This window comes from Parasteatoda tepidariorum, chromosome X2 (genome assembly GCF_043381705.1).
Source record: "Parasteatoda tepidariorum isolate YZ-2023 chromosome X2, CAS_Ptep_4.0, whole genome shotgun sequence".
NCBI lineage: Eukaryota > Metazoa > Arthropoda > Arachnida > Araneae > Theridiidae > Parasteatoda > Parasteatoda tepidariorum.
Window position 1 is genome coordinate 58,087,708 of NC_092215.1, and position 20,800 is coordinate 58,108,507.

At 33.4% G+C, this 20,800-nt stretch overlaps 3 protein-coding genes across 3 annotated transcripts in view; 2 read left to right on the top strand and 1 right to left on the bottom strand.

The window, feature by feature from the left end:
* Nucleotides 1–20,800, bottom strand: part of LOC107449173 (uncharacterized) — a 38,859-nt gene that overhangs the window by 7,093 nt on the left and 10,966 nt on the right. The window contains exon 2 of the mRNA XM_016064626.4: nucleotides 225–396. Coding sequence (XP_015920112.1) covers nucleotides 225–354 — 130 coding nt within the window. The 5' untranslated portion in view covers nucleotides 355–396. The remainder of the gene's footprint in view (nucleotides 1–224; nucleotides 397–20,800) is intronic.
* LOC139427183 (uncharacterized) lies at nucleotides 19,019–19,864 on the top strand. The gene has a single exon (XM_071188055.1). It carries the CDS (start codon nucleotides 19,019–19,021, stop codon nucleotides 19,862–19,864), a length of 846 nt encoding a protein of 281 aa, XP_071044156.1.
* The window catches only part of LOC122270924 (uncharacterized), a 2,668-nt gene continuing 1,948 nt past the window's right edge, over nucleotides 20,081–20,800 (top strand). The window contains exon 1 of the mRNA XM_071188056.1: nucleotides 20,081–20,111. Coding sequence (XP_071044157.1) covers nucleotides 20,081–20,111 — 31 coding nt within the window. The remainder of the gene's footprint in view (nucleotides 20,112–20,800) is intronic.

Sequence of the window (20,800 nt, forward strand, 5' to 3'; positions counted from 1 at the left end):
AACTGAAAGGTTATTGCAATCAAAATAACACTGCACAACACTGAAATTTATGGATGGCTTTGGAAGGACGGTGCTTATGGAAGTTGAGGGTGATTAAAATTAATTCTGATTTTTCCGTGTAAATAGACTGTGGTAAAGCTATTAATAGGAGTCGAAACAATAAAAATGCTGAACACTGAAATTATTGTATACCATTGTTTATGGAAGGTGAGAAAGATACTTACCCAGTTCTGTTTTTGCAGAGTAAGTGGACCACCAAGATGTAGTAAGGGCAATTAATTGGAGTAGAAAGGTTATCACAACCACAATTAAACTGCACAACACTGAAATTAATGGATGGCATCGGAAGGGCATCTTATGGAAGTTGACTCATTTCTATGGGCATCCAAATAGCACCTAAAAATAATTATTTATTTTAAAAATGCCTTTTTTATATTAATCAAATGTTCATTTTGAAAGCACTTTTGCTTAGATCTTTTACTGTTTTAATGCAATTCTCTCCTATCATGCAGGCAAGAGAATTAAAAATGATCCGTCAAAAATAAGAGGAAATGGAAAGACTAAACCGGAACGTAGTAATGCGTCAAAAACAAGGTGTACAGAATATCATATTGTCGTCAAACGGGATAAATAAAGATTTTTAACAAATAAGTATTATCCACTTAAAGATAGGCTGTTGAATATTAATAAAGCTAAAAAAAGAGTAAAAATAGTGTAAATAATGTAACATATAATGAGGTTTCGGTACTATTACCAAAATATGAATATTGGCATAGAAATGGTCGACACCAAGATTTTGGTTTAAATGTCATATTAGAGCTACACTAAGAGTGCAGCGAACTTCAGATGTGATACGTCGAACCCCATTACACATCAGTATGCGTCAGCTAATGAACGATATCGACACGATACTTACTGTCATACTTTTGTTTTTATAGATACGAATTTCAAGTCACGAACAATAATGACTTTGAAAAAAAGGGATCCTATGCATGGTGGAAGAGTACAGTATCAGAAGAGATCAAACAAAATAGAAAGATTGTCAATGAATAGGTATACTTCTCGACAAATAAACATAAAATTTCAAAGCAAATATCGCTAAAAGTAAAGAAAATAAAAAAAAAGTTTTGTACTTGAAATAGTATTACTTATATATTTTATATTTAGCAATGATATTTGTTCAGTAAATACTGAAAACTGTTTTTGAAAGGTCTGGAAGTGGTACGATTTTGTTCGTAGCAGCTGCTCCCTAAATCATACAGCCCTCATAAATATTGAGTATTTATTATTACTAGAATAAGTAGACAATATGTAACAATTACTTAATAGCACAGTGTGATATTAATTTGTTGAACTGTTACAAGTATAGTAACCGCTAGCATGCTGTTACTATACTTGTAACAGTTCAACAAATTAATACAGCATGATTGATAAACCTATAAAATCTTAAAGAAACATGATGTTGCGCGCTACAAAGCTCAAGTGTTACCTAAAATGTGCTGCTTTTTAAGACTGCATCTTTTTGGGATCCATATAACCAATTTTTTACTTAGTATTTAGAAATGGGAAAATTGGCTCGGATAAAACCTTAAACATAGAAGGTACAGTCTATCAAATTACATTACAATGCATTAATTACTAGACTATTCCTATAATTACTACACTCCAGTAATTAATACCCTCAATTTATCCTTATAAAATTTAATAATGCGTAAAAATTCCTTATTAGCGTTTTTATTCTTCCTAATTTAAAAGTCTTAAAAAATCTGAAACAGTACGATAAAGATATATCAGAATAGACCACATTTGTACCTTTTACAGATTATCCCATTTTTTTATTTTGGACATCCTATGATTTCGTTCGATTTTTATAAAAATCAAGTGAAAAAAGTTGGGGACATTTAGATCAGCTGAGCATTCCGGAGTATCCTCGCAGTGATGCATTTGCGATGTTCAGTCTTTGTACCTGGTATGGCAAGACTGTCTGGCTGGACATCTATTTGTTTGCGGACCCCTTTTGTTATTTCTGTGGGGATCACGTCATCATGAATGGTCATGACTAGAGCCCGGATTTTGATGACCTAAAAAATCTCAACTAATGCCCTTAAAAAGTGCAAAATATGCCCTTAAAAAGGGCCAAAAAATGCCTTAAATAAAGTAAAAATATTGAATTAAAAAAATATTTCGGTCTTTAAAATTATTATGAGTCATTTAAAAAATATAAAGCAATGCAATACTTGTTCTACGTTCATTAAAGTTTAAAAAATATGTTTTATATCCTAATATAACAAGAAAAGGAAAATATATTGACACCAAAATATTTTTATTTTGTATAGAAACTTTAATGGATATAACAACTTCCATCTCATAATATTACTAAATATCAGAATTACATTGGATTATTAAATGTTTTTTGATAATTTGAAATGTAAACGAGCGTCTCTTGTCTGAAAGTAAATTTTCATTCCTGCAGAAGCTTCTTTCAACGTCTACTGATGTTATAGATGCGTACTTGAAAAAGACGGTCTCACTTACTGACAATTCTTCTTCAACTTGAAAAGATTTTGCTTCACCTGTTAATATTCTATAGATTTTCTTCATTGTTTGGAAGCTAGTGTAATAATGAAAATTGATAAAAAAAATAGTAAAAATTGGAAAAAATCAACAAAAAACTTTAAAAAATGCATTAAAATGCAAAACACGCCCCAAAATTTAAGGAAAAATGCCCTATAAATCTAAAAAAATGCTCTAAAAGACAAAAAATGTCCAAAAATGCAAAAAAAAATGCAAATGTCATCAAAATCCGGGCCTTAGTCATGACATTTCACACTGCAGAGCGCTTCGTGGGAGTTCCTTGGTCGAGCGTTATTGGGAGGCTCGAGGCCGAATGAGACAATGACTTTTTGTTTTGTTTTCTTTTTTTTGTTCATGTCTTTTTTCCCCTTTTTGTCAAGTTCTCTGCCATTGGAAATATTTAAAAAAAAAAGTCCACAAATGAGCGTTTTCTTTTATTTTTTTCTCTTATTTTCTGTATTCATTCCAATAAGAAACCTTCGCCATCTTGATTTAAAGTTAAATTTTTGATTTGTGTTTTCTTGATAATTTTTCGTATTCGAAAAATTTTGATGATCTAAAGTGAAGTACCCTTTAAAAAATTATAAAAAATAAAGGGGTCACTTTAATCGATAAGAAAAAACAGTGCTTGATAAATTGTAGATATTTTATACATTTTTCAAAAGAATGTATGCAATAAAATTGTGCGATTTATGGTTTTGAGTAGGGCATTAAAAACTACACATTTATCTGTTTTTAAATTTTTCTTAAATTTAATTTCAAAACAGTTAAAAAAGTTAATGAAAACCGATTGGGATGACGCTAAAAAATGATAGCGTAAATTACGCAAAAACAAAAATATCTATCAAAAATCTAAAAACAATAAACAGTCCCTGACCAAATTATTAGACGCACTATAAGATTCCATGCAAAATCTTAATTATTGGGTGATACTGAATAGCAATGCTGCTTTCACGCAGGTGAAACCGGTTTGCATTTGTTTACGTTCGTGTATCAATTAGTTAACATTGTAATGCAATACGTTAAAAATTAATACAAATAGGAAGTATATAAAAAATCTCCTGAATAAAAACCCTTTACATGCTTGTAAAATTATTGCATATAAACTCATGCAAAACATGCAATTAAGACACTACAGCGCGTCTAATAATTTGGTCTAATTATAATATACTAATACAATACCTGAAATAATAAACAGTCTATATTTATGTGGAATACAGATCCACGAAGCAACCATCTCAATCACGTGATATCAAGGACACTACACTTACATTACTCTTACTTGTACACCATGTAGATGGAATCAGTTAGAATGTCTGGCTCGAGTAGAACTTCAGCAGAATATGTATCTTATTTTTGTTAAGTTTAGCGTATCTCCTTTTATTTAAAGTCCTCTCTTCACCCCCTTTATTCCACAAATGGGGGCTCGTCCACGGGAATGTGGATCGCGATTTGGGCAATACTTTTCATTTTTTCAACGTTTATAGCCAACGAGTCAAATTTGAGCTATTAGAAACTATTTGAGCCGCGTAGGGCCAAAATTAATCCATTCTTCAAAACAACGTCGATTACGTCCCGTAGGGCAAAAATCACTAGAACTATTTGAGTCGAGAAGGACTAAAAATTACTTCCTAACTGTAAAACTACGCTGAGCATTGCGTAACCAAACTGTGAAAACGAAACATTCCATTTTTCAAGTGCCGCGCAGGGCTAAATTGAATGAAAAACGCTGTGAAGTTGCTGGAAACTACTAGAAACGTTGTGAAGTTGCTGGAAACTACTAGATTTGCCGTGGAAATTGCTGGAAACAACTAGAATCGCCATCAAAGTTGCTGAAAACTACTAGAATCACCGTTGAAGTTGCTTGAAACTACCGCATATCGTCAACTGATACAGAGTTCGTGCCTGAATTGTGTGTTGCACAAGTGTAACCGGATACTAAAAATTTTATCTGCAAAGAAACCTTTGAAGTAGGTGACTCTTTATTTTTTTTTCTTCTTTTTGTGAACATCATCATGTATAAATCAACAAAAACAGATTTAATAACTTTATCCCAAGAACTAAATATTCCCACTCCTTCAAACGCTACAGTAAGCGAACTGAAAACTTTAATTGAAAATTCAGACGAATATAAAAAAGACCCGAACAAAGTAAAGAAACTATTAGACGAAATTATAAACGCAAGGAAATTAATAGCTGACGAAGAATTAAAAATGCAACAACTTAATTTAGAACAAGAAAAAGTAAAATTAGCTAGAATAGAAAAAGAAATTCAACTTCAATCACTTAGTGACTTAGTCAAAATGAAGATATGAGCGTAAACATCAGTTCTGATTTAACTAAACCGCATCAAGATTTAGAATCACTTATTAAAAGTATACGAACCTTAACAGTAACTGTTCCGAAAAATCCTGAAAATCTTAGCTTATTCTTTAATTCTTTGGAGCGAGCATTCAAAACAAAAAACGTAAAAGATGAACTTAAGTCCGAAATTCTCACAGCAATTTTGCAAGAAAAAGCAAACAAAGAGCTTTTATACGTGGAAGAAGAGGAATTAAAAAATTACGAAAAACTGAAATCATTAACCTTAAGAGAATACCAATTAACTCTTCGACAGAGTCTATTTAATTTTCGCCGCGAAAGAAAAAATTTTGATGAATCACACATTCAATTTGCAACACGAATTCGTTCAACTTTTGAGTATTATTTACCTCTGAGAGAAGTAAATGACTTTAAAACATTATGTGATTTAATCATTTCCGATAAAATATATGAAACACTAGACAGAGATACATCCGCCCATATTGGCGTAAGAATGGCTAATGGTTGGTTCAAGCCTTTCGAATTAGCACAAGAATGCGATATTTACTTTACGGCAAAAAGAAAATCGCAAAATGAACTGCAGTTAACATTCGCAGATACAGAAAATCAACATCGATATAGGAGCACTTTTCATTCTAAAAACACTCATCAAGAAAAATATAGGGCAAACACTTATAAACGAACAGATAAATTGCCAGACATTGGAAACTGCTACATTTGCCGTGCGAATTCTCATTTCGCAAGAAATTGCAACATGAAATTTAAAGAAACTCAAAACCAAACTAATCCTTCACAAATTAATGCAAATCAGATTAATCAAATCGAAAGTAAAAACTCTATCAACGAACAATGTGTAAATAATTTGGAATTTATTGAATTAAAACTTAATGAACGAAAAATTGATTGTTTAGTAGATTCGGGGTCACGCATTTGTGTTATAAATAGCAAATATGTAAATTTGAAAGATCGTATTCCAGAAAGTTCAATTGAATTAAAAAGCTGTTTCGGAGAGATAATTAAAGCGAAAACTTATTCTCTTACAATTTCACTCCCAAGTGAATTATGCATCCCGTTCGCAGTAACCGATAAACTTTCGATGAGTTGCGTCATAATTCCTCAAGTAAAATCTCTTCTTTTCGAGAGTTCAGACTCGCCAGATGTTAAATTCAAAACAACTTCAAACACTTCGAATAAAAAAAATAAATGATCAAAATGCTTATGCAGGAGATTTATTGCAAAAGGAAAATTCTCAATCTCAATGTTTACTTTTAAACATGAAAAACGATCTGTGTTTAAATGATTCCTTGTCTTTTGATAGTTCTTTATTATGTGATACTTTGCATGATGATAAAAACCTTTTATTTAAATTTCATGATGATAATTTTAATTGTTTTCAATTGAATATAAATGATATAAATACTATGCACTTAAATCATATCAAAAATGAGCATGTTAAACAGGGTGTATTTAATCTTATTCAAAACTATAAGCCTCACAAAGTGAAAACAAGTAATTTAGAAATGAAAATAATCTTAACAGACGATACACCTATTTATTGTAAACCTCGTCGATTACCATATGTTGAAAAACAAATAGTTGATTCTCAAATTAAGGAATGGTTATCAAAAGGAATGGTTATAATTAAACCAAGTAATTCAGATTTTGCTTCCCCTATTCTTTTGTGTAAGAAGAAAAATGGTACTATGCTTCTTTGCGTGGATTATCGTAAGTTAAACAAAAAGACAATTAAGGATAGATTACCCCTTCCTGTCTTAGGTGATATTTTAGATAGTATAAGCGAGGCAAAAATTCATTCTCTACTGGATCTTAAAAACGCATTTTTTCACTTACAAATAAATGAAGATAGTCAAAAACAAACATCATTTGTCACCACCAATGGTCAGTATGAATTTACCAAAGTGCCCTTCGGTTTAGCCAATAGCCCAGCCGAATTTCAACGATTCATTAATCACATATTCAGAGATCTTATTAATGAAGGTATTATGGTAATATACATGGACGGTATAGACGTAATAGCGAAGGATGAAATAGAAGGTTTAGAGCGTTTAACAAAAATCTTTAAGATTGCCTCAGAATATGGCTTAGAGATAAAATTCGAAAAATGTCAATTTCCAAAAACTAAAGTTAATTTCTTGGGACACATAATCGAAAACGGAACTATCACACCTTCAATGGAGAAAACGAAAGCAGTTACAAATTTTCCTGAACCTAAGAATATCAAACAAATTCAGAGTTCCTTAGGCCTTACAAGTTATTTCCGTAAATTTATTCAAGGATATGCATACATTGCAAAACCATTAAGCGACTTATTGCGTAAAGAAACTAATTTTATTTTTGGACCAGAACAAAAAATCCCTTTTCAAAAATTGAAAGAAAAATTATCAACAAACCCGGTTCTTAATTTGTTTAGATAGGGTGCTAGAACTGAATTGCATACAGATGCAACTTGGTTACGGAGCAATCCTATTGCAAGAGGGAGATGATGGAAAACTCCACCCAGTTCATTACATGAGTCGAAAAACCTCAGTACAGGAAGAAAAATATTCCAGTTACGAGTTACAGGTCTTAGCTATCATAACAGTTTTACAAAAATTTCGCATTTATTTATTAGGACAAAAATTCAAAATTGTTACCGATTGTTCAGCATTCCAAAAAACTATGGAGAAAAAAGAAATTACTCCTAAAATAGCTCATTGGGCATTATTTCTAGAAGAATTTGAATAGGAAATAATTCATCGTTCAGGGACACACATGCGCCTCGTTGATGCCTTAAGTCGTTATCCAATAATGATTATTTAAGCCCCTGTAATAACACCTAACATTTCAACAGCCCAAAAAGATGACGAATTTATATCAACAATTGAGGAATTAATTAACTATGGTAAAACTGAAAATTACTTTGTGAAAAATGATATTCTTTACAAAATTGTGAACGATAGAAATTTATTAGTGGTCCCTAAGACCATGCAAATAGAAATTGTAAAAAATGCTCATGATTGATCATGAATTAGGTCATTATGGGGTAACTAAAACAGAAAATCTTTTTAAAGATAAATATTTTTTCCCAAACATCAGACAGTGCGTAGAAAATGTAATTAAAAGTTGTGTTAAGTGTATTTTAGTAAACAGGAAAAAGGGAAAAGCAGGGGGTTTATTAAATCCAATTCCAAAAGGTGACACTCCATTAGATACATATCACATTGACTTTATCGGTCCAATGCCTTCCACCAGTAAAAACTGCAACCATATTTTTTCAGTGGTAGATGCATTTACAAAATTTGTATGGCTCCATCCTGTAAAATCTACATCATCATTCGATGCCATTCAGAAATTAAACCAACAACAAACAAATTTTGGAAATCCTAAAAGACTGATTAGTGATAAAGGTGTCGCGTTTACTTCAAAAGAATTTAGTGACTATTGTGTAAATGAAGACATTACTCATCTTACCATCACAACTGGAATCCCACGAGGAAACGGAATGATTGAAAGGATTCACGAGACACTCATTCCAATTTTAGCAAAACTATCCATGAATGAGCCAGAGAAATGGTATAAATACGTACCATTAGTACAAAGAACATTAAACTCTACTACATCTAGAAGTACCAAATACTCGCCATTTGAACTGCTCACTGGCATTAAAATGAAACAAAAACAAGATGACAAGCTTTTGGAAATATTGAAGGAAGAACATGAAAACATCATTATGTGTAACAGACAAGAAATTAGTGACAACGCTAAAGTTAACATTTATAAGATTCAAGAGGAAAACAAGCGAACATATGACAAAAAGCGGAAGAAAGCTCACAGGTATGAGAAAGGTGATGTCGTTGCCATTCAACGAACGGAGTTCGGTACAGGACTCAAGTTGAGACCAAAAATCTACGGTCTTTATGAAGTTACTAAGGTGAACAACAACGATAGATACAATTTAAGAAAACTTGGAACTCACGATGGTCCTAATATAACCTCTGCTGCAGACATATGAAGATCTGGGGAAATTGAGGAACTATATGGACTGAAAAAAAAAAACTAACTTTTTTTTTCTTACAGCCAATTGTTTTGAAATATTTGCTTTTGTACTGTTCTTTTTTTTCTTCTGTAATTTCAGAAAATTTCCTTTGGAACAAACATGTCAACTAGTGAGATAGTGGTCACCACGGTCGGTGAAGAGCAATACGGCCGTGTGGAATACAGATCCACGAAACAACCATCTCAATCACGTGATATCAAGGACACCACACTTACATTACTCTTACTTGTACACCATGTAGATGGAATGTCTGGCTCGAGTAGAAGGCTAGCAGAATATGTATCTTATTTTTGTTAATATATTTTGTTAAGTTATCTCCTTTTATTTAAAGCCCTCTCTTCTTCCACATTTTTACAATCTATCCTCTAATTTATTTTATATATCTTCTAATTAAACCAATTGATACACGAACGCAAACAAGAGCAAATCGGTCGCATAAAAGCTGTCACCTAATAATTAAGATTTTACATAGAATCTTATAGTGCGCCTAGTAATTTGGCCAGGTACTGTATGCAAAACTACCTATGCTAATTGCAGATTTGCATGGGTGTAATTTCATCAGGAAAAAAAATAATAATTGTGATTGGGTGACTGCTTTATATTTTATATATATCGGAAGATAATGGAGTTCACTATCAGTTTATTTTTGAAAATTAAATAAAAAAGAACACATATTTAGAAATTTTTCTTCCTGGTCTGCATTCAGCAGTTTTTGAAAGGTAGTTATGTAGAATAATTTTGATTTTTGATAAGTATATTTGTTTTTCTGCAATTAACGTTAAAATAATTTTTTAACATCATCCAAATTGGTTTTCATTAATTTAAACTGTAATAAATTAAATTTTAAAAAAATCTAAGATGTGACAAATTTTTTCAATTCCTGACTCAAAACCACAAACAGCATAACTTTATTGCCGTAAAGTTTTGAGGAAATATCAATAAAAAAAATTATTAAGCGCTATTTCTCTTAATGAAATAAAACTTTTTTTAAAAGGTATAACGCTGTTGAATAAATAATAATCTACAGATTATGCGATACAATAAGAAAAATATATTGTTTAAATATAGTAATATATTTTATTTTATAACCGTCGTTGAACAGCCGACCCAATTTTTTGTTTACGACTACTAATGTCCAACTCCGTAGCCTTGTAATTTTGAACCCAATCCAGAAGACAAGGGAACTCCTGGAGCAAGTATTAGGAGAAACTTGTCTTCGTGGAGGACTTTTGATGGAACTAACCCGCATTTGCGATACGCAGAGGAGAAGGCCACGAAAACCTCCCACGGTTAGCCTGACGGCAAGGGGACCCTAACCCGTGATTCGTCTACCACTGAGGATATTTCACGTCAGCACTGTGGTCACGTCAGCATGCAAGAAGGATGCTGAATTCGTATCGACTAACCATTGCTGGGATTTGAACCCGGTTCACCTCGTTGGAAGGCAAACGCTCTATCCCCTGAGCCATCACAGCTCTAGATTGTAATATATTTTATATTTCATATCCGTCGTTGAACAGCCGACCTTTGGGTTTACGACTGCTAATGTTCAAATCCGTAGCCTTGTAATTTTGAACCAATCCAGAAGGCAAAAAAACTCCTAGATCAGTACCCCCAGAGGTGGGATTTGTTTTAGGAACATGGAGGATTTTATGACTCGACAGATTCAGTCGCCATTTACTACAGTGGTCGGTGCAAGCCGGATGCGGAATTCGTATCGACCAGCCATCGGTTCACCTCATTGGAAGGGGAACGCTCATTCCCCTGAGCCATCGCGGCACCCCGTCCCCAGATTTTATTTTATTTTATAACCGTCGTTGAACAGCCGACCCAATTTCATGGGTTTACGACTACTTACGTTCAACTCCGTAGCCTTGTAATTTTGAACCAATCCAGAAGACAAGGAAACTCCTGGATCAGTACCCCCAGAGGTATTGATTTGTTGTGGGAACATGGAGGACTTTGAGACTCAACAAATTTAACGTGCATCAGTCACCATTTACTACACGGGGAGTCTTCGGCCGGCGAGGATCGAACCCACGACCTCTTGGATATGGGCCCAGCGTAATATAGTAGAAAATATAGATTTTTAACATTTATATTGAAAGAAGAGATTCCCCAGCCCATCATGATCCGAGAGTAAACGTACGCACAGGACGCGATTTTTCAATCCAGTGGCTTTTAAAGACCTGTTGGCATTTCCTTAAAGAAAATTTGATTCTCGACTTTATTCTCGTTTAGGCAACATATTTTACTAAATAAAAGCTTCCTTTATACCTTCTACCAACTACAGCCAAGAAGAAAATCTCCGGGAAAAAAAGCGAGTCGTTAAGCCTAATTTCATTTAAAAATTCATAAAAATTACAGCAATTAAATACGCTGAAATTAACAGTTTATTGTGATTGATAATGCATGAATAAACTGGAATTAAATATTTGTAATATATAAAAATAAATAATTGTAAAACTGTCCCAAAACATGCAAAATACGAACTGTGAACGACAAGTCAACCAAACTGCAAACAACAAATCTACAATCACATAAACCAATGAGCATTCCATTCTTTTCTCGCTCCGTCTTAATCTAAACAAAAACGCTGTAATTCATGTACACAGACTTTTCCAAAGAGCTTTTTAAATACTCCAGCTCAAATACTTAATTTGGAATAGAAAGGAAATGGTTACTTTTATCCACAATAAATGGCAGAACGAACTTTACAGGGCCCTTTGACAAGTCTTGCAAATATATTCAGACCCCGATATAGTAAACAGCAATAAGTTCGCTATGAACGGTGGTTCATTTATCAAATACTTTTTAGAATAAAGCGGTAGTATTGTTGGAAATAGTGGTTGGTTGGTTGGTTCTAATGCCACTTGCCACACGAGTAAGCCTGCTTGGTGAAACCTAGCAAATTTAAGGCAGACTGTGCGATTCTTGTTCTTCAGTGGCGCCATCTATGGCCAAGAATTCCACTTCTGCCACATCATACGTCACACCTGTTTATAAGGCGGACACATTCATACATCCATTCTGCCCGCCTGGGGATGCATTAAACCAGTAGTTCCCAACCTGGGGGCGATCGCCCCAGAGGGGGCGATAGAGCTTCTCAAGGGGGCGATAATCCTGAGGGGGGCGATCAGGGGGCGACGAGTACTCAAAAGATAAAAATTGCTAATAATATTAATAATAAAAGCTATTTGAGATTGAAATTGAAAATATATATGAAACCTATGGTTCTGGTGTAGACAAAGAATTGTGATAGTTAAAAATTTAAAAAAATCAAGTGCAGGATCGTTTTCGTTATACGTTTTGGTATCGCAGGCAGAAATCTGATAAGTCACTCTGTTCCTGTGAGCAATAATACTGTTTCCAGGCATATTGATGAGATGGCCGCCGACGTTGAATCAAAACTCATCAAATTTCTGAAAGAAGGTGAATTTGCGTTGCAGATTGAGGAATCAACTGTGATAGATAACAAAGCTGTGACGTGAGACTCATAAATGAGAGTAAGAAGATTAACGAGGAAATGTTGTTTACAAGAACTTTGAACACAGATACAAAAGGATCGTCGATTTTTAAATTGGTCAAAGATTATTTTGAGGTAAAAGAAATTCCCCTCACAAATATTAGTGCTTGTGCAACAGATGGTGCTTCAACCATGTCTGGTTGTCATACTGGGCTTCTGGGTCACCTTAAAAAAGAAGTACCGGAAATTATCTCACCATTCATTATGTCATTCATCGTCAACTTTTGGCTGCGAAAAATTGGTTATTTCTGGCATCAATAAAATAAAAGCTAATTCTCCTAATAACCGTTTGTTCCGAGAACTTCGCCATGAAAATGATGAAGATTTCGAATTCCTGCTCTACATACAGCTGGGAGACGGCTTTCAAAAGGAAACTGAGCCGTTTCTTCGAATTGCTGGATTCGGTAACTGAGTTTCTCGACACCACTGATCCTGTTTTAAGTGAGAGTTTGAAACAACACAAGTTGGAAACTGCGTACCCCACTGATAGTTTTGGAAAAATGAAGGAAATCAACGTAAAACTTCAAGGAAATAAAACGAACATTATCAAGGCTTATCTTCATTCAGCGCCAAGTTTGATATCTACAAGTCAAACATTGGTCGCAAAGAGCTAATGCAATTTCCAACTCTTAAAAAGTGTTCAATGGCAGATATCGAGATTCTCGAAAGTTAAATCTTAATTTTTACTAATCACCTTGATCAGTTATGGAATCAAGATTTAAAGATTTGATGAAATTAGAAATTCCGAATTGGATTTTCGATTCTTTCTCTTTTGAAGTTGTGGATAAGCTCACTTCCTCTTTGTAGACTGAGATTTTAGATTTGAAGTATGACTGTGAGGTTAAAGTCGTCTTTAAAAAATGCGCTAACGAGTTAGCTTGGGTAAAGCTTATGGACACTTATCCACAATTGTGGAAACAAACTGAGCCACTTCCCGTCTCGTTTCCGTCAACATATTTAGCGGAGAGAGGATTTAGTTCTGTCTTCCAGCTGCTCACAATGCAAGGAGATAGGTTGGACATTTGCTTCAAAGGAGACCCGCGTTTAAATCTGACGAGCATAAAACCTGACATTCAAGCTTTAACTTGAAATACACCAAGAACAGGGCAGTCATTGAAGTGGTAAAAATGTACTTTCTCCCTCTTCATTTTTTTTTCTCAAGTTTTAGTTGTTAACGTTTTAACTTTTTCTTGATTACATTAAAATAAGAATTTAAAAAAATGTACTTTTGTGTTGATTACTTTGTTTTAAATATTTCTTTTTGAAAAAAAAAAGATGCAAAATTTTTTTTAATTAATAAAAATGACAGGATAAATGTGCCTCCTTATTTGCATTACAATTTAAATTAAAATGAAATAACATAGCATATTTTCAGTGTTTGGTTACTCACAAGCAACAATGAATGGTTTTTTTGAGCAAAAAGAGAAAGGGGCGATATGTGTCAGCCAACCCCAAGAGGGGAGCGATGGTCCACAAAAGATTGGGAACCACTGCATTAAACAAACCCAACTAAAGAAACTAGAAGTTACTCAAAATAAATTTCTAAGACGAATTACTGGTGCCCCATATTACCTCCCGAACAGTGCCATCAGAAACGACCTTAACATCAGCACTATCAATGAATTTATCAGTAAGCTAAGTATCTCATTGTTCAGTAAAGCAAAAAATCCTGATCCAGCAGGCTTCAATGAACTACTGAATAAAGAATTAATACCAGATATGAGACTTTATAACCCAATAACGTCATTCCTATCGTCAGATTGTGTTCTTTCAAGGCTCTATAAATAATATTTCCCCTCCCCTCATCCAGCTATGGATACTCCCAGAGAGGTATAGTGACCTTCATGTGATCGCCGACTCTGTAGTATCCACCCCTAGTTTTATACCTAACTTGTCCTTTTATAAGCACGACAACAAGTATAAACTTACGCCAACCAGTGCTTCTGCTATTTCTCTTGTTTTTTACTGCTAAACACAGTACTCTAGTCGCCCACGGGCATCAACACAGAAGAAGAAGTGAAGTGCCCGCTCTGCGGGCAGGAACTTCGTACTACATCTCAGCCTAAGCCTAAACATCCATTCATTCATCCACAGATCGTAATTTTGACCTGAATCAGAGAACGATCGAGCTCCAGTCCAGTACCCCCAGAGGTTTTGATTTGCTATGGGAACATGGAGGACTTTGCGACTCGACAGAATTTTAACGTGCATCAGTCACCAACTATACAAGGGGAGTTTTCGGCCTGCGGGGATCGAACCCACGAACTCTCGGACATGGGCCCAGCGCCCTACTGACCAGGCTATCCCGGCCTTGTTAGAAATAGTGATTACAGAAACACGTGATTTTCTTAATAAATTATTAACTAACAAAATTTGTTGTCCCTCTACAGCTTAGTTTCCAAACATAGAATTTCGACCTGTAACGAAACTTTTAATTGGAACATTAAACAACATTCAAAATATTCTCCCTATAACGGTTGTTTACCTATAGCGAATTTTCTAGACATTCCCGCAACAGTTTGTTGTGGGTATCATGGAGGAATGTCGTGATCACCGGTATGATTGTGGTAATGTGCTCAGCACTACTCACAGGCCGCATTTACTTCTCAAACAAGCTGGTACCCATTGATCTGAGCTGGGTGGGGCCTCAAGCCTCCACTTGAGATCGAACCCCAGTTTTTCCCATTGACAGTTCAGTGCCTTAACCACTGAGCTATTGCGGCTCTTTCTACACATTAACATTTTCACTTTTCATCATTTTTGGAATTTTTTAGATATTTTTATATTTCCTTCATTTTTGAAGAAAATTCCATTCGAAAGTTGGAGTTTCTGTGCAACCGATTTCCTCCTTTATGTGCCTATTTTTGGAACCACTCATTAAGCTGCATTTTAACAAAATGCTCCATTTTTAGCACTTCTTTATAATTATGCGTAAATAAAAATTATGCGTATTTTTGAACTTATGACAGAGATAGAAAATTTCTAACATTTATTTAAATAATTGCGAAAAAAAATTTTTAGTCCTCTATAAACGCCACTATCTTTTAGCTATTTACTATGGGTGATGTTTTCTACACTAATGAGCGCTTTAGGCTCTTTACCACGAAATTTGAGTCCACTGTAAGCGAAATGCCAATATCTTTTAGCAGTTTACTATGAATGACGTGTTCTACACTAGTGAGAGGCTCTTTACCATCCATATTACCGGGTTACTGTATCCGGTGTATTTTAAAGCCATTGGGCTCAACGTGTTCACATTGAACACAGTAAATAGTGAAAAGAGAGTAAATAGCGAATATAAAGTAATAAACATATAACATAAACAACAAGTTATATAATAATAAACATAGTAGATAGTGTTTGGTGTTGAATTACCGCTTGGCGAGATCAGCCATCTTTCATCATAATGTAACCCTTTGATCTATTCACTCTTGTTCTTGTTGATTGAATTGTTAAGAGCGTATGATCGCTCTCTAATGTAAGTTCATGCGTGAACTAATCAAATAATTTGTTAAATAAATATTTGTTAATTATTATTATACAGTCCGCATTACCTTCACTTTTAACTATTGAGCTATCACGAGACCGCACAGTTGGTCCGTCGAGCCTGAGTAGAATATGGCTTCTTTGATATCGTTGAACAGCCAAAGAGGCGTAATTAAAACAAAATTTGGAAAGTTGTTAGCATTTCTTGATGAATTGAAATCCGACGAAGAGGAATTGAATCGTGAAGTTATACTAAACACAAAACTAAATTCATTACTGGAACTAAAAAACATTGCAAAACAATTGATAGTTGATTACACTCAACTTCCAGAAGATATCGATTTGAAGGATAATCTTAGTTTAACTGAAGAACTAGACGAGGAAATAGAAGATTTAGAAGTAAGATTTTGAATTACTCTTTCTGAATGCAAGATTAATGATAAAGATAAAATTTAAGAAGCAAAAATTGTTTCTAATTGTAGTTATAAATTACTAGATTTACCCTTACCACACTTTTATGGTAAATATGAAGATTTCAAAAACTTTAAAATGCAGTTTATGTCAATTATCGGTAACAATAAAGAATTGAATGATACACAAAAACTATTTTATCTCAAAGCATCTCTTAAAAGAGAAGCAAAATTGTGGGAATCTTGTCAAGACACGTTTGAATCACTGTTTTCTGCACTTAGTAGCAGGTATGAGAATAAAAGAGCAGTTGTGGATGCTTTTATCAATAGCTTATTAAATTTTGAAAAAATAAATGATTCACCATCACAATTACGGGCGTTAGTTGACAAAGTAAAAAGATGCTTACGATCATTAACAGTACTAGAATTCGATCGTAATAATTTGTCAGATGTTTTAATTTTAAATATTTTGTTACAGAAATTAGATAAAGAATCGAGAAAAGCTTTTGAACTAAGTGTAAAATCTAATGAAATCCCGAAATTAGATGATTTTTTAAATTTTTTGGAAGAAAGAATTCGAATTCTTGAAGAAATAAATAAAAATAGTTTCCCAAAACAGAACTATGTTGTTAAACAATCAAATCAATTTAATCGTCCTAAAAATTCAAAAACTTTCTTCACCAAAACCAATACTTATCGAAACTGTATTTTGTATAACGAAACACATCCTATTTATCATTGCCCAAAATTCAAAAGCTTACCAGTTTCGGAGAGATTTAATTTTGTAAAAGAAAACAAACTCTGCATTAAATGCCTTTCTCAAACGCACTTATTGGCTCAGTGTAAAGCTAACAGATTAGTTTGTTTTGACTGTAAAAAAGATTCTCACCATTCACTATTACATAAAAACGAAAGTGAAACCTTTTTGAAAGAAAGAGAACCCTTATGAAAATTTAAGGTATATTTAAGGTTGATTTGAGGTATTTTTGAGGTATTAAGGTTGTTTTGAGGTATATTTGAGGTATATTTAAGGTTGCAGAGAAAACAGCAATAAAAATTATACCTCGTAAAGGTTGTAATTAAGGTGTACGAGGTTGATTTATATATACTTCAGCTTGTTTTGAGGTTGTTTAAAATTCACTTCAAATCAACCAGACTGATAAGGAGATTTTTAAGGTATACCNATTTTATTACATAAATTAGATAAAGAATCGAGAAAAGCTTTTGAACTAAGTGTAAAATCTAATGAAATCCCGAAATTAGATGATTTTTTTAAAGTTTTTGGAAGAAAGAATTCGAATTCTTGAAGAAATAAATAAAAATAGTTTCCCAAAACACAACTATGTTGTTAAACATTAAAATCAATTTAATCGTCCTAAAAATTCAAAAACTTTCTTCACCAAAACCAATACTTATCGAAACTGTATTTTGTGTAAAGAAATACATCCTATTTATCATTGCCCAAAATTCAAAAACTTACCAGTTTCGGAGAGATTTAATTTTGTAAAAGAAAACAAACTCTGCATTAAATGCCATTCTCAAACGCACTTATTAGCTCAGTGTAAAGCTAGCAGATTAGTTTGTTTTGCCTGTAAAAAAGATTTTCACCATTCACTATTGCATAAATTTGAAACTGAAACTGAATCATTGAAAGAAAGAGAAATAGCCTTGAAAAATAATTCTTCTACCAACGAAATCGAACAATCCCCTACTCCCCCACTCAGAACTTTGATGGCGTCAGGGAAGAGTAATAAATTAGTATTCATAAATACTGCAGTTGTTTATCTTCGCGATGCCTGTAGTAATTTGAAACCTTTTCGAGCAGTTCTTGATTCTGCTTCATCTTACAATTTTTGTACTTCTGAGGTCATGAATGTATTAGGATTAAAAAAAGAAAAGGTTTTTGTTCCAATTAGTGGAATCAGTGATATTTCTTTGAATGTAAAATCGCAAATTAAAACTCGATTGTCGAATTTAGAAAATGATTCGGAATGGGAAATTGAGTTACTTGTTGTTCCCAAAATAACTGACATGATGCCAAGTCAATTAATATTTCGACTTTGAATATTCCTAAAGGGATCAAGTTAGCTGATAACGAATTTTATATAGCGAAAAAAGTGGATTTGTTATTGGGTGCTGAATTATTTTTTGAATTTTTGAAGAATGATAAAATACGTTTAGAAGATAATGAATTATTGCTTCAAAATAGTTGTTTCGGATATTTGATTTCAGGAAGCATTAGAATTTCGAGTAGTGAAGCTAAAGATTTTAATCGTTGTTTTTTGTCTACTGAGGTTAATTCGCTAAACAAGATATTGAATTCTTTTTGGGAAGTTGAAGATGTAAACGAAACAAAAACTCCCGTCAGTTCAGAATTAAATTATTGCAACGAACTTTTTGAAAATTCGTTTTATCGAAAAACTAATGGGAAATATGTAGTTCAGATGCCATTTAAAAAGGATATTAGTGAAAACATACCGTTGGGAGATTCAAAACAAATTGCTGAAAAAAGACTTAATCAATTATGGAGACGTTTGTTAAGTAATCCTGAAATGAAAGAATTGTATGTTTCGTTTTTAAAAGAATATGAACTTTTGAACCATATGGAAAGGATAGAAGACAATTCTGATTTTGATGACAGTTATGGATATTTCCTTCCTCATCAATGGTGTCTTAAAACCAGACAGCAAAACTACTAAACTTAGAGTGGTGTTTGATGCAAGCGCCAAAACTACAAATGGCTGTTCCTTGAATGATTTGTTATGCAAGGGAGGAGTGATTCAAGATGAACTGTTCTCTATTATGCTTCGATTTAGAAAACATATCTATGCCTTCACAGCAGATATTGAGAAAATGTTTAGACAAATTGAAATACTGCCTTCACAAACCAAATTTCTAAAAATACTCTGGAAAAATCACGAAAGTAAACCTACTAAATCCTACAGACTTAAAACCGTAACATATGGCACAGCATGTGCTCCTTACTTGGCACAGAAGATTCTTCAACAATTAGCAAAAAATGAAGAGAAGGATTTTCCTTTGGCATCGAAAGTTGTTATGGAAGAATTTTATATGGACGAGTGCCTTACCGGTACTTCTAATTTAAATGAATGTATTAAGCTGCAGCAAGATTTAACAGAACTAGTTAAAAGAGGAGGAATGAAATTACACAAATGGTGTACTAGCTTTGATTCACAAGACACAGAATTGGGAGACTTTTCATTTGATCGTGACAGTAATGCAACAGTGAAAACTTTAGGGATGCTGTGGAATAACAAGAGGGATACATTTCTCTACAAAGTTGCAGTTACGGAAAAATCAGATGTTACTAAGAGAGATGTTTTATCTCAAATTGCTCGTTTGTATGATCCTCTTGGTCTACTTGGTTCAGTTATCAGCAAAGCGAAGATTTTTATGCAACGGCTTTGGTTGCACAAGCTAGACAGGAACGAAGAGTTACCATCCCCTATTGCCCAAGAATGGACTTAGTTCATTAAAGCACTTTATAGTATAGAAACTATTTAAGTACCTCGTTGCGTTTTGAAGGAGACATTTTCCGCACTTATACTGCATGGTTTTGCAGATGCCTCAGAAAAAGCATTTGGAGCTGTAATTTACTTACAGACAGTTGCAGATCCTGATGATTCTTTCAGCCAGCTTCTTTACAGCGTGTAGCACCAATCACGTGTAGCACCAATCAAGACTATGACTATTCCTAGATTAGAACTGTCTGCATGTAAATGGCTGTTAGGTAGAATTATAGACATCTTTTGTGGAAGAGATAACAGTGTAAGAGTTGTTACTGTAAAAACAAAAAATGGTGTTTACAAAAGAGCAATATCAAAAATTGTTGTCTTACCTATTGAGATATAATATTGTATACTTAGTATTTGGAAATCTGAAACTTTGTTTATTTGGTGTATTTTTATAACTATTTGTGCATTATATTAATTTAAATTGTGTTAACATTACATATAATTCTATTTGTTTCTATTTGATTATTATTATTTTTTGAAATTAATATTTCAACCCCGGTGGTTATGTTTGGTATTGAATTACCGGTTGGCGAGATTATATGTCGCCAGCCATCTTTAATGTAACCTAAAAACTATTCATTCTTGTTGATTGACACTTTGAGAGCGTATGGTCGCTCCGTAATGTAAGTTCATGCGTGAACTAATCAACTAATTTACTTTTGTTAAATAAATGTTTATTAATTATTATACAGTCCATTACATTAAAATTTAATTATTGAACTATCACGGGAACGTACAGTTGGTACACAGCTAAAAATTAGTTTTAATAAAAATCGACACATAAATGGAATGGAAAAGAGAGAGAATTTTTCTCTACAGTATGATATAAAAATAATAGAAAGAGTATAATATTTAAAACTAATACTAGAACAAGCGTGTAGCAGTGTTA

Excerpts from the sequence above, each read along its gene's own strand:
- LOC139427183 (XM_071188055.1), top strand. The coding sequence starts at position 19,019 with ATGGATATTTCCTTCCTCATCAATGGTGTCTTAAAACCAGACAGCAAA.